General features: G+C 46.5%; 1 protein-coding gene across 15 annotated transcripts in view; it reads right to left on the bottom strand.

The window, feature by feature from the left end:
- Positions 1-13278, bottom strand: part of Phactr1 (phosphatase and actin regulator 1) — a 438973-nt gene that overhangs the window by 15272 nt on the left and 410423 nt on the right. For all 15 annotated transcript variants that reach the window (XM_075969812.1, XM_075969805.1, XM_075969815.1 and 12 more), the window contains one exon: positions 1930-1985. In XM_075969812.1, coding sequence (XP_075825927.1) covers positions 1930-1985 — 56 coding nt within the window. The remainder of the gene's footprint in view (positions 1-1929; positions 1986-13278) is intronic.

Genomic DNA, 13278 nt, shown 5'->3' on the forward strand with positions numbered 1-13278 from the left:
CCAGATGTGAGCTGGGGGAATCCTCTCTCCGGGATCTTCGCTGCTGCCACTGCTGCTGCTGCTGCTGCTGCCGCTGCCGCTGCGGGAAACAGTATTTACAGAAACCTGGTGTGCAGCGGCGCGGTGCTTGGCTTGCAGAGCTCAGGACAACTGCAGCAGAGGAGTGGAGGAAGCTTTTATCTGATTTCTAATTTGTGGAATCAAGAGCTCCCTACTTTCCTTTGCAGTTCTCATCAACAATGGAAACTTTATAATGGACCAGATGTCTGCATGGGGCAAAAAGGAAACATCCTAAGGGCCAAGGCTTGCCCAACAGTAGAGATTGCTAACAGTTGTATGCCATCTATTGTACAGAAGAATACTGTTAGAAACAGGGCCTTGCTATGTAGCCTAGGCAGACAAGAATTTACAGTCTGCCGGTTTAACACACGGTCTGTGAGTGCTGGGATTACAGGTATGTGGCACCATATTCTGGCAAACTTAGAAACTTTGGAGGGTATTCACTGGTTTAAAAATAAGTTAGGGCTGGTGAGATGGTTCAGTGCACACAGGCGCTTGTCACTGAGCCTGGCAGTCTGAGTTTGGTCCCCTGGACTCACTTGGTGGAGTGAGAGAATGGCTCCGGAAAGTTGTCCTCTGACCTCCACATGAAAGCCATGGCATACGCCCTCCCCACCAATCAGCTAAATGAATGCAAGAGAAACAAATTCTATACACCAATCCTTAGGCACCTTACTGTTGTGTAAGGCTGACTCTAGACCCAGGAAAATGGCTCGAGATCAGCCTGCTCTGAGCTTGGGAAGGTAGCGGTTGTCTTTGAGAAAGGATGCTGGACTCTGAGACAGACAAGCAGCTGGGCACCTACAGGGGCTGCAGAGCCTGTCACAAGCTTCCCAGGCAAAATGCAACATCGTCCTGCAGCAAATCACCGAATGGTGGCCAGGTCACAAGACCATTGAGAGGAGGGGTAGAAAAGCGCAACCAGAAATGAAATGACTTTAAGTGGAAATATCCAGTCGCCTAGAGCAAAGTCTCACGTGATGTGTGTGCGCACGTGTCTATAAGATACTTCCTAATATGTAATTCTTTTTTCTTTTTGGAGAGAAATTAGAAGGGCTTTGGGGGGCCAGGGAAAAGGAATGACATATTAAAGTAAATATATTATTTACTGGTTGAGGAAACTGCAGGTAAGGACAGCAGCCAGGGTCTGGTGGGTGTGGTTTGATTTATAGAAATTATCGAATATCTTCTGCTGAATGGAGGTATATTGGGTTGGTGGAACGCTACTTCTTTTCATCATTTCGCATTCTTTAATTGCTTTAGTACCAAGTGGATTATCTGCACAAATTTAAATGCACTCTATGTCCTGAGCTGAACAAGGGGCCCATTTTCCCCCTGTTCACAGCCAGTTTTCGGTGGATGGGAAGCATCATGCGAGCGTGCCTCTGGCTAGGCCAGACTCAGGAGGACAGACTGAGTGTTCACTCGGCAGGGCTTTCTCCCACTGCAAAGCTGGTTCTCAGGGGGCTGAATTCCGTCAGCTGTAGCCAACTGATTTCCAAGCCTCACACTCAGATTTCCCTGACACACACTAGCCATCAAAGCCCCAGTCACTGGTTTAAAGTCAATAAGTGTGGCACTGGCCCTCTTTAAAGTCGCCTTTTCCTGGTGAGTGCCTCAGTTAGATTTTCAGCTTAGCTCAGGGTGGGCTCTGGTTTCAGCTTGGGAGTTCCTAACCCATAACCCAGAGGTCAGAGGCATAGCTCGCCCCCAACTTTTCAGAAAAAACATCCTTGGTTTCCATGAGGCCTCCAGCAGGAGGGGTTTTCGGCACCTCCATGGGCCCCAGGGAGAGACCTGGTAAGCCATGACACAGCCAGCAGGAAGGCTGCCCTGAGTGTTTGGTCACCCTGGGCTCAGTCAACTTACGCTTCAGAATGTTCCTCTGTTCCAGTTCCTCTGCGGTGGGTCTCTGGCTCAGCCGCCTACGAAAAAAATCCAGGAAAATTTTTTGGACCATGTCATATCCTTCTGGGGTCGGTGATCCCCACGGCCCCAGCAGAGACATCAGGCAGCGTCAGCAGCTGGAGTCCTCTGTCCATCCTGTGCTCTGAGACACTGACTGGCTGCCAGAACCTCCTTGGTTCCTCAATTTCAAGCCCAGGAAGGGCACCCTGCGTCAGGTCACGCAAAGCTGCCCTCCCTCCCGCTGCAGGCCCCTCCCCAGCCCTGCTCCTCCAGTGCCCCAAGGCCAGGAGACCGAAACTTAACAGGGCCTTTCCTCTTCACAGAAGTCCCTTTCTTTCCTCGTAGCCTCTTGACTTGCAGGGTTGTGTGGCCTCTTGCCTTTCTCTCTCTGCCTCCAGGCTAGTGCATGCTTCTTGCTACCTTTGTGCACACCGAGAGCACAGAGGCTTGTGGCCTGGAGGACATGTAAGAGAGGGTGTCTGTGTGCGGAGAACAATGGCTACTCTTCTTCCTGTCTCCACCCATCTCCACCAGAGCCTTATTAGACATAGAATGCCAGATGAACAGGCACAGAAATGACTCTTATTACCGGGTGCATAATTAAGTCATGGAGAATGCAGCATCATAGCAGGGGCAGAAACTTCTAGTGGTGCCTTGGAGAAGGAGGGACAAACAGGGGGAAGAGGTAGTGACAGAAGTTACTCCAGAATGGGAATGATGGCTCACAAGGGGACACCTCCACAAAGTTCCGGGGGGAGGGGCAGACATCACACAGAGTGGATCTGATTTGGAACAGGAACACTTTTGTTTTCCAAGCTTTTGGCAAGTATTGGACGACCCTGCAGTTATTCAGCGCATCTACTGCACCCACGAGGTATTGATAAGGTGTGTGTGAGAGGAGGATTGTGGAGGGAACTCCAGGCTCCTTAGAGTCTGCTACTGGGGCACAATCGGCAGAACGGCACGCATTTCTAATCGTACTCCCCAAATTTCTGAAACGGAGGTCTGTAGTTGGAGAGATGGATACAGCATGGAGTTTTACGAGAGACCCAGGATGTAAGAAACTTGTCAGGATCAAGATGGAGTTGCTTTGGATCTTGCCCTAGCAACAAGTGAACTAATTAAATAAATCGAGCCAGCTGCTATGAAGACTGCAAAAATTACAACCTTGGTACCACAGATATCTATAAGGATGTCTGCCTAACTGTGCTTTCAATGTCAGGCCGGGCAACCTTGCTGTTTATTCTTGCATTAGCCAAAGCTGCTTATTTTAAAGTATACTAAGCAATCCTCATTTTTTCCTTTAAAATCTTTCCCCTCAATCTCCTCGCATGCCCATAGCTTACCATGGCACCTAGGTCTTTACTGCAATGCTCTGCTGTTCCCAATGCTCTGATTGTTATTCAGGCTGACACACAAAATACAAAGTCCGCGGAAACTCCACACATAACTATTTCAAATTCAAGTCTTGTTCTCTGTGAACCTGATAGCCCCTTGAAGCGGCTGGAAACGGTATTCCAAAGTGCTTTCAAGTTTGTAGGGACAATTTCAAATCTCTTACTCCCTTTGCTCTGGAAAGTATCTCTGTAACATGCTATGAAAGAGATATGGTCTCTGATCCTATTTCCTATCAAGGAGTACCCGAACCCCCAGGGACTTCCTACTAAGGAAGACCTGAGTCCTCTGGATCTTTGATACTCCCAATGAATCCCTTCAGATCAGGCCCGACTTGATGCTAATGACATAAGCCAGTGTGGGATGCCTAGGTAGCCTCTGGAGGGTACTGGTTGAAGTCCACAGCTAGAGATGCTTATGAGTTACCTGAAAGGGGGCTGCTCCATGACCACCCCACATCTTAAGGTTCCCTCTTTTCTAGTTTTTTTTTTCTGTAGGATGAACAGATGTGCTCTTCTTTAGAAATGAAACAGAACAAAACAACCACCACAGAAGCTGTCTTAAGCCCTCTTCCGGCCCCCACCACCTGATTGCTCTTGGCTGTCAGAAGCCTCCTGAAAAGGTGGTCCTGACTTGATGCCGCCACAACCTATCCACGACTCAGCTTCAGTCCACAGCCCTCTACCACACTGGTTCTCAACTGGGGTGATTCTACCTCTCAACACACATTTTTGAAGTTATTTCTGGTTGCCACGATTGGCAGCTGCTCTTGGTATCTGTTAGAAGAAGGCCATACTGATGCTAAATATCCCACAATGCATAGGTAAGCCCACCCACAAGGTTATCCAATCTAAAGCACGGCAGGACCAATGCCGAGAAATCTGTTCTGTTACTGCAGATCTTCTTAACTGAATGCAGGGGTCTTGAAAACACGGCAACAGTACAGGTTTCTGAACCATTGCATCAATCATGCAATGATCAGAAATAGAGTGAAAATCAAATGTGTAGTTGGACGTGTGACACATGCCTTTAATCCCAGTGCTCAGGAGGCAGAGAGAGAGAGGAATCTCTGAGTTTGAGGTCAGCTTGGTCCAGGATGGGCAGGGCTACACAGAGAAAGTCTGTCTTGAAAGACTTCCCCCCACCATGCAAACAAAACAAAACAAAAAAACCAAATAAAACCAAAACAAATGCATAATGAATACAAGGTGTGTCTGTCAGTGTTCACACCTGTTGATCCTATATCACCACCACAGCCTTGCCTTCACATACATAATGAACACAAGGTGTGTCTGTTAGTGTTCACACCTGTTGATCCTATATCACCACCACAGCCTTGCCTTCACATACATAATGAACACAAGGTGTGTCTGTCCGTGTTCACACCTGTTGATCCTATATCACCACCACAGCCTTGCCTTCACATACATAATGAACACAAGGTGTGTCTGTCCGTGTTCACACCTGTTGATCCTATATCACCACCACAGCCTTGCCTTCACATACATAATGAACACAAGGTGTGTCTGTCCGTGTTCACACCTGTTGATCCTATATCACCACCACCGCCTTGCCTTCACATACATAATGAATACAAGGTGTGTCTGTTAGTGTTCACACCTGTTGATCCTATATCACCACCACAGCCTTGCCTTCACATACATAATGAACACAAGGTGTGTCTGTCCGTGTTCACACCTGTTGATCCTATATCACCACCACAGCCTTGCCTTCACATACATAATGAACACAAGGTGTGTCTGTCAGTGTTCACACCTGTTGATCCTATATCACCACCACAGCCTTGCCTTCACATACATAATGAACACAAGGTGTGTCTGTCCGTGTTCACACCTGTTGATCCTATATCACCACCACAGCCTTGCCTTCACATACATAATGAACACAAGGTGTGTCTGTCCGTGTTCACACCTGTTGATCCTATATCACCACCACAGCCTTGCCTTCACATACATAATGAACACAAGGTGTGTCTGTCAGTGTTCACACCTGTTGATCCTATATCACCACCACAGCCTTGCCTTCACATACATAATATACACATGTCACAGTGTGCACCGTGCTACACCTCTCAATGTCAACAAACACTGCCCGAAACACTTTAGCTTAGGATCGGCACTAGAGCATGCTGTGAGTTGCAGTGTCTTTTTGCAATATGCGTGAAGTTCTCTGCTCTTATGGAAACACAGTGTTTCCTGGCAGACAATAAAACTTCTAATATTTCCCATCATCATTCTTTAGCATGTAAATATCAAATCATTATACCTCTGGATTCTATTATATCAGATAGACAAGCACAGCCATCTCATTAGCACGCAAATTTGCTTCTTTTTAAATAAGTGGTAAATTATATGCCCACGGTAGAATTGTTTTTGAAATATATTTCCTTATGATTATCAACAAATGACTTGTATACTAATCTCATATGCCAATATACCTGGGATTGCATGCAAATTTCTTGAGTAGAAAGCAATCGGAATGGAAAACCATTGAGCGATCCTATTCTATTGAATCAGCTCTTAGTAAGGTCATTGATGACTTTAGCGCCTCATCCTGTGGCCTCACTCTACCTTTCTCTGTCACGTGACACTTCTGACCAGAGGCTCCTGTGCAGCTACTTTCTTCCCTTTGCTTTCAGAAGTCTCCCGCCTTCCTCTTCCAACGCCTGCTCCTCCCCAGGTCGCAGGCATAATGGTATCTGCTCCTTGGGCAGAATTGTGCACACCCATGAGCTGCTCGGGTTTCCTACTCATCAGGGGCAGAGCCCGCCTAAGCGACTGTTCCTCCCTATGCCTCGATCTGCCCATTTCTGTGCACAGCAGCAAAGCATCCCCTCACTGCCAATCTTGGTGAGATTTCTGATGCTGAGAATGGTCAGGGGAGGCGAGAGAGAGAGCGAGGGCTAGAGTGTCGCCTTCCTCGGCTAACAGCTTTCCATGGGCTGGTACTGCATTAAAGATAGAAGCAAACTCATTCCAGCTAGCCCTGCAACCCCAGTGGCCCTAATGCCCCATCTCTTTCTTTCCTAGTCCACAGTGAAATAACCTGGCCACACTTCCACGGATTTGGAAACCTGAGATGCTCACCCACTGAACAGGGCAAAAAGTTCCTCTGTTGTGCCACGGGTTTTAAAGATGATTTTACCCTTCCTGCTGAGGGTTTATGGGAGGATCTTGCATTGGGAACTCCTCAATGACGCAGACGTTGTCTTATTTATGTGTTCACAGCACTTGTATACTGGCATACATAGGCGATCAGCAGAGTTTTAAAGATGATTGAAATCATTAATATCTAAGCTCCGGGGTTGTGCTTACAGGGATGAGTATGAACTCTGGGTTTGTATGGGAGCCCTTCTTGGTGCAAAAGGATTATTCTGAGAGGACCCATTCCTCTTTGCCTTTTTCTCAGCAAATGAAGCGAACATGGAACTTTATTTAGCACCGTCATATTCCTAGTGTATGTGTGATATGTGTACGTGTGAGTGCATGGGCGTGCCGTGGCCCAGGAGTGCAGGTTAGAGGACAGCTATCAGGACTTGGCTCTCTCCTTACACTCTGGGCTGCCAGGATTGGAGTCAGGTTGCCTGGCTCGCACAGCAGGGGATTTTACACATGAGATCATGTCCCCGGCTTAGCCCAGTAACTCTTACTAGCATGGCACCACGCACCTGGTTTTGTCTTTCTCAGTTTTCTCTCACATTGTCATTCTGTCATGCTGGCTACCAGTGAGAGGGAGGGCATATGTGAAGTAGGACGGGTACCACGCTTCGTCACCCACTCCCATCACTCACTCCCATCAGCTGGGACACGAGCCAGTCAGTCATGTCCTTGATTATACCTTCTGCATCCGAGTGCCTACCTGAGGCAGGTGGCATAGCGACATGGAGACTACCTGCTGTGGAGAATGATGGGGGGACCAAAAGACTCTTTTAACAAACAAGAATAAAGCTCCAAGTATTTTTGGTAACTAGGAAAAGGCCCCCTCACTTGAAGAGATTAAATAGGTTGCAGTTAAGAGGGTATTTTTGGCTTCTGTTCTGGGAGCCATGACCCCAGGGTGAGGCCCTATACTGCACTCTGAGGCAATAACTAGGAGAAACACCGTGGTAATGCCAATGGTGCTGGGGGAAATTTGTTCTGGAATAAGGATAGAGCTGTGTGTGTTACTAGGCATCAAAACTGTGAAAAACAGAACAGAACAGCAAGAAAGCTCGACAGCCTGCACAGTGGATGCTTCTAGTGTTATGGGGCCGCTAGGCACAGCCCCACATCAATAGACAGGTGCCATGCTAACAGAAATTAAGATAGCTAACGCAGTTACATATAGAACACACTCATCTGAGCATGGCTGTTCTTTGGTTTGGTTTGGGTACATGTTCAATAAGTCATATTGTGTTTTTCAAATAAACTTTTTATTAGAGAATCATCTATTTACTCTTTTATGCTTCTGCATAATTGAACATGCAGATGATTAAAATCAGTTGCATTATGGGACGAACACGCACAGTAGCAAAATGAATATATGACTGAATCTATCAATCAAAATTGAGATCCACTCAAACTATACCCCTTAGTAATAAGCACCTCTTGAGAGCCCATAAGAAGAGAACCCAGGCTGTGACCTGGGGTCCTCGAGTGCCCTTACTCAAGTGGCTACTGTCAGTACTGACGAGGCATCTTTCCTGTGCTGTATTTTGTTCCCATAGAGGCCACCTTGCTACTTTTGCACATCTATGTGGCCCCTTGTCTTCAATTCTTTGGATAAGAGGCCAAGAGCAGGAAACATCCAGTCTAGACCCTGGTCATTGTAATAGTTTGGGTTTCATGCTTTTGCTGTTTCCTAGACTACAGCATGAAAAGTCTCATTGCTCTCCTCTCTCCTGAACCTTGACTCCACAATTTTAAATTTTCATTCTCAATGAAACAATAACCTTGCGGCCCCAAATGCCAAAACAAACAGTTATTAACCTTTAATTGCTTTCCTGTGGCCTGACACTCTTTCAGAAAACACATTACCTACAAATGTTATTTGACAAAAAGACTCCCTTTTCCCATTTGTGTGTGTGTGTGTGGGGGGGCATGAGAATTTTCAGTAATGTCTAACAATCTTAATCTTCATTCCTTACCTTTGAAAGTGTATTTCTTAGCCAAGCATGGTGGTACGTGCTTGTAATCCAGGACTTGGGAGCCTGAGGCAGATGAATTATGAGCTTACGACCTGCTTGGGCTACATAAGTGAGACTTTTCTTCAAAACCAAGCCAAACCAAACCAGCTTTCTTAATTCTAGGAAGCTGAGGGTAGATAGAATGTTAATGACGGAACGGGCCTACATATTCACAAGTCGAAAGGAGCTGTTCTTATGGGGAAAGGAATGAGGCCAAGAATAGAAAAACAATGCCAGGAACGGTGGTGCAAGCCTGTAATCCCGGCACTCAGGAGCGGAGGCAGGGGGCTTAGGACCTCAAAGTCATCCTTGACTACATAGCGATTTTGAGGCTAGCCCAGCCTGCCTGGGATCCTGTCTTTCAGAAAAGGAAGCATGAAGAGTGTTTTGGAAACTTTGAGATAGACTTCATTCATAAAGAACATGTAAGCGACATGTGTGAAGGTCCGATATTGAACCCATTACTTTGTCTGCTAACTTTAAAATGAATAAAAATGAGACTGGGACATGTAAATAATTTCTCTTGGTTTATCTAATGGACAAAGAGCTCCCTTGAGAGCGGAGATGGCCGCTCTTCATGCTTCTGTCACAGGCCTGTCAGCCCGCCAGACTCCCTTCCTTCCCTTTTCATTTCCCCACCCTGTGGTCATATCAAACAACACACATGTCGCATGTACCCTTGCTCTTTCCCATGTGTACTTTAGCCCTTGAGGCCAGATGGAGTGACAGACCGGAGCAGCTGAACCGCCCCACTGAGCAGCAAGGGAAGACTTGGGCCGATTCCATGCACAGCCCTGTGCCCGCGACTGTCACATCCTTCACAGGAAGCGCCAGCCATGCCAACTCCTGAGGTGGTGTGATGCACACACACACCACCTTCCCAGTGACGGTGTCACACATTCCTCAGTCAAGGCAGCCATCTCCTCCTCTCAGGATAATGATGACTGGGGCCCCTGTGCCGACCTGACGTGTCCTTAACAGAGGTCACCCAGAGGCCGAGGCAAGGTGGCAATCGGAAGCCTCCACACAGCAGGCAGGAATGTCTGACCACTCCACGCTGAAGCCACCCTCCCCAGCTGACCATCATCAACAGGAGAGACTTGCATACTGAGAGCCTGTGAGCTCCAGAGCTGAAGGAGACTATCCTCAGGGTCTCATGTATCCGCTGCAGACAGGCGTGTGTATGTGTGTGCGTGTGCGTTCTTACACAACCTGCACGGCTAAAACCATCATTTCCCGTCACTCAGGAAATGCAGAAAGTTTCTCTCTCGCGGCAGTTCAAGGCGCATCCTCGCCACTGTCTATGCCTTGAAATTGGCTGCAGCTGTTGCTGTCAGTGCCCTTCACACCCAGCTTCTGTCTCAGCGGTCCAGAGGTTAGAGCTCTGAGGCCAGCTCCACGTTCACTCAGGGGAGTCATGGTTTAGAACTGGAGTTTGGCTTCTGAGCCAAGTTACCTCACTCTCCATCTTTTCCTGCAGGGCTTAGGGGCCACACTCTGCTAGAAACACAGGGTGAGGATCATCTATTGGTGACAGACTTGGTCTGTGTGGCAAGGCTGGTTCCTGCTCATGTAAGGACCACATTCCTCTGCTAAACCAGACACACCTCTGTTGTAATAAGGATGCGGCGGTGGGGCTATGTCCCCAAAACCCCAAGCCACCTGCCCGGCTAGCTTTACCCGAAATAATTACACACAAACTGTATTCATTTAAACATTGCTTGGCCCTTAGCTCTATCTAGCCTCTTCTAGGCTAACTCTCGCACCTGGACCAGCCCATTTCTTATCATCTGTATGGCACCGGTCTTACCGGGAAGATTCTAGTTCAGAGTCCATCCTGGGTCGGAGCTTCATAGCATGCGTCTTCCCTAGAGCAGGTAGCATGGCGTCTCTCCTGAGGCGTCTGCTCCGGAGAGAAGAGCTGTGGAGTCTGACCTCACTTCCTCTTCCTCCCAGCGTTCTGTTCTGTCTACTCCTCCCACCTATCTTCTAACCAATGAAATGGGCCGAGGCAGTTCCTTTATTGCTTAGCCAATGAAATCAACAGATTGATATATGACACTCCCACATCACTTCCCCTTTTTCTGTTTAAACAAAAAAAGGAAGGCTTTAACCTTAACATAGCAAAATTACATATAACAAAACAGTTATCAAGTAAAAATTACATCAGAAACATTCATACATATAACAAAATTGACTGTAAATCTCTATCAATAAAGCAAAATCGATACTAATACAAATTATTCATATCTATATCATATCCCCCTTTAAATGTAAAAGAACATTTATAAACCATATTTGGGAACATGGGCGCAGTTTTTTCTCTCCAAACTGCTTCCTGCTGAATGGGGGCGTCGTTAATTAGGTCTTTCATGGTATAACCTGTGTGCTAGTTTCATCTCAGTTGGCAGTTGAGCGAAGCAATTTTCTGAAGATGTTCACAGCAAACCTTCAGGAGGACGTGGTCCATCATACCAAATCGGAATTGAAGAAATGAACAGGGTCTCATCCTCTGTGAAAACAAAATAAGAAACTCCTTTCCAAAGCATCATGTCCTTAAACCCAAGTTCTGAAATCATACCCTCATGATATCCGTTCTGGTTCCACTTGGCAGCCCATATAATGAAATGTCTCTCTGTACTTAGCTCCTTCACAGTCAAAAATTTTAAAGAAAACACAATGTACATAATCCAGACTCTCTGTGAATTTTCCATTTTTTACGTAGCTTATTTTTCTTTATTTCTTTTAATCTCTTAACTATCTGTACTCTGTCTCTTTAAAGACTTTACCTTTTTTTTTAAACCATTAACTTTATTCTCTATATTCTTTTTCTTCTCTGTCCCAAGCCTACGTACATTCATCCAACAGTGTGACTCATTCAGTGGTCTGAATCTGTCCTATTGTGAATCTGCAATTTTTTACTATCCAGGAGCACTTTTGATTTAAACCTTTAAATCACTAGGCGCTTAAGAATCTAAGCTGTGACATTCCTAGGTTAACTTTTTGCTTTTTGAGCATATATCTTTGACCTGGAATAACCCTGTAGACCAGGCTGTCTTTGAACTCTCAGAGATCCGCCTGTCTCTGCCTCCCAGGCATTGGGATTAAAGGTGTTTGCTATTACACCTTGAACTCACAGAGATCTGTTTGTCTCTGCCTTCTAGGCACTGGGATTAAAGGCGTGTGCTACCACACCTTGAAGTCACAGAGGTTTACTTTAAGAATTTTAACTTTTAGTCTGCATATATTTTTAACACACAGTAAACCATTCAGAAATTTTCTCTGTCTTTGAATCTCTCTTTACTCTATATCTCTCTTTTTCTGACCACAAGAGCCTTTAAATTACTGAGCAATATCAGTAGGACTAAAGGCGTGGCTTTGCCGGCTGGATCCTTAGCTTTCCAGCCTCATGGCTGAGGTATTGGCTGTAGCCATGTTTATAGCCACAACTGGCATTTCAAGGTCCCTGCCAGCCAGCAAGCTACAACAGACAACACTCAAGTCCTCTCTCAGTAGCCGGCCCTCCTGCCTCCAACAGTCAGAAGTTTGCCCTGGCAGGATGGCCCAGAAAGCCGGCATTTTTAAACAGCGCAGCTTTTTTCCTGCTACGGCTGAAAACCGAAAAGCATGCGTTCAGCTTTTCGTCAACACCATTTAAGTGTTTCGTGGCAGGACCTCTTAATGAGCTGCAGGGTTTGCAGCTGAAGCTGAGTCAGGAAGCCTCTCTTAGATGAGGCGCTTGCTTGCCTCTAGCAAGCAGAGTAGACCCAAGAAATTGCCACAAGAAACATGCTTTACTCTATTCTTTTCCAAGCTTTCTCAGGATTTCTGTGGACTCAGTTAGCCACACGTCTGGGCGTCATTTGTAGTATTAGGGGCGGCAGGGCTGCATCTCCAACACCCCAGCCACCTGCCCTGCCCGGCTAGCTTATGCCCCGAAATAATTACACGGACACTGTATTCTTTTAAACACTGCTCGGCTCATTTCTAATCATCTGTGTAGCGCCCCTAGGTGCGCTTACCGGGAAGATTCTAGCCTAAGTCCATCCTGGGTCGGAGCTTCATAGCATGCGTCTTCCCTAGAGCAGGTAGCATGGCGTCTCTCCTGAGGCGTCTGCTCCGGAGAGAAGAGCTGTGGAGTCTGACCTCACTTCCTCTTCCTCCCAGCGTTCTGTTCTGTCTACTCCTCCCACCTATCTTCTAACCAATGAAATGGGCCGAGGCAGTTCCTTTATTGCTTAGCCAATGAAATCAACAGATTGATATATGACACTCCCACATCACACCTCCTCCATCCATCTTCACACTCACACTTCTGAGCTGGCAGGTACCTGGTTGTCCTTGGAACAGTTTTCTAATTATTCAGGCAATAAAAAAAATGGACTCGATCGCTTCCATAATTTCTATGCTCCATGGTGTTTCAGAGATAGATGGGAACTGGTAAGTTAAGATGAATGGGATAATTCTGGTGATTAGAGAAAGGAAGACAAAGAAATCCGCATGTGTGTAGAGATAAATAGAATTTTCTCCTTTATTGTAGGTCTTTTAAGCGGATTCGCTTCTTAAATGGATCCAGTATGAACACTGTGAGGTCAAGGCTAGCTTCTCGCAATATCTTCAATCTACATCCCTAATGGTGTCATCTATTTCTCTCTCTCTTCAAAGACTGCTTCAGGCTTTGGAGACCACATGGTCTCCAGTGCACATACTCCACTTGCCACTATAGTGTG

The sequence above is a fragment of the Microtus pennsylvanicus genome, chromosome 4 (assembly GCF_037038515.1).
Source record: "Microtus pennsylvanicus isolate mMicPen1 chromosome 4, mMicPen1.hap1, whole genome shotgun sequence".
Taxonomy (NCBI): Eukaryota; Metazoa; Chordata; class Mammalia; order Rodentia; family Cricetidae; genus Microtus; species Microtus pennsylvanicus.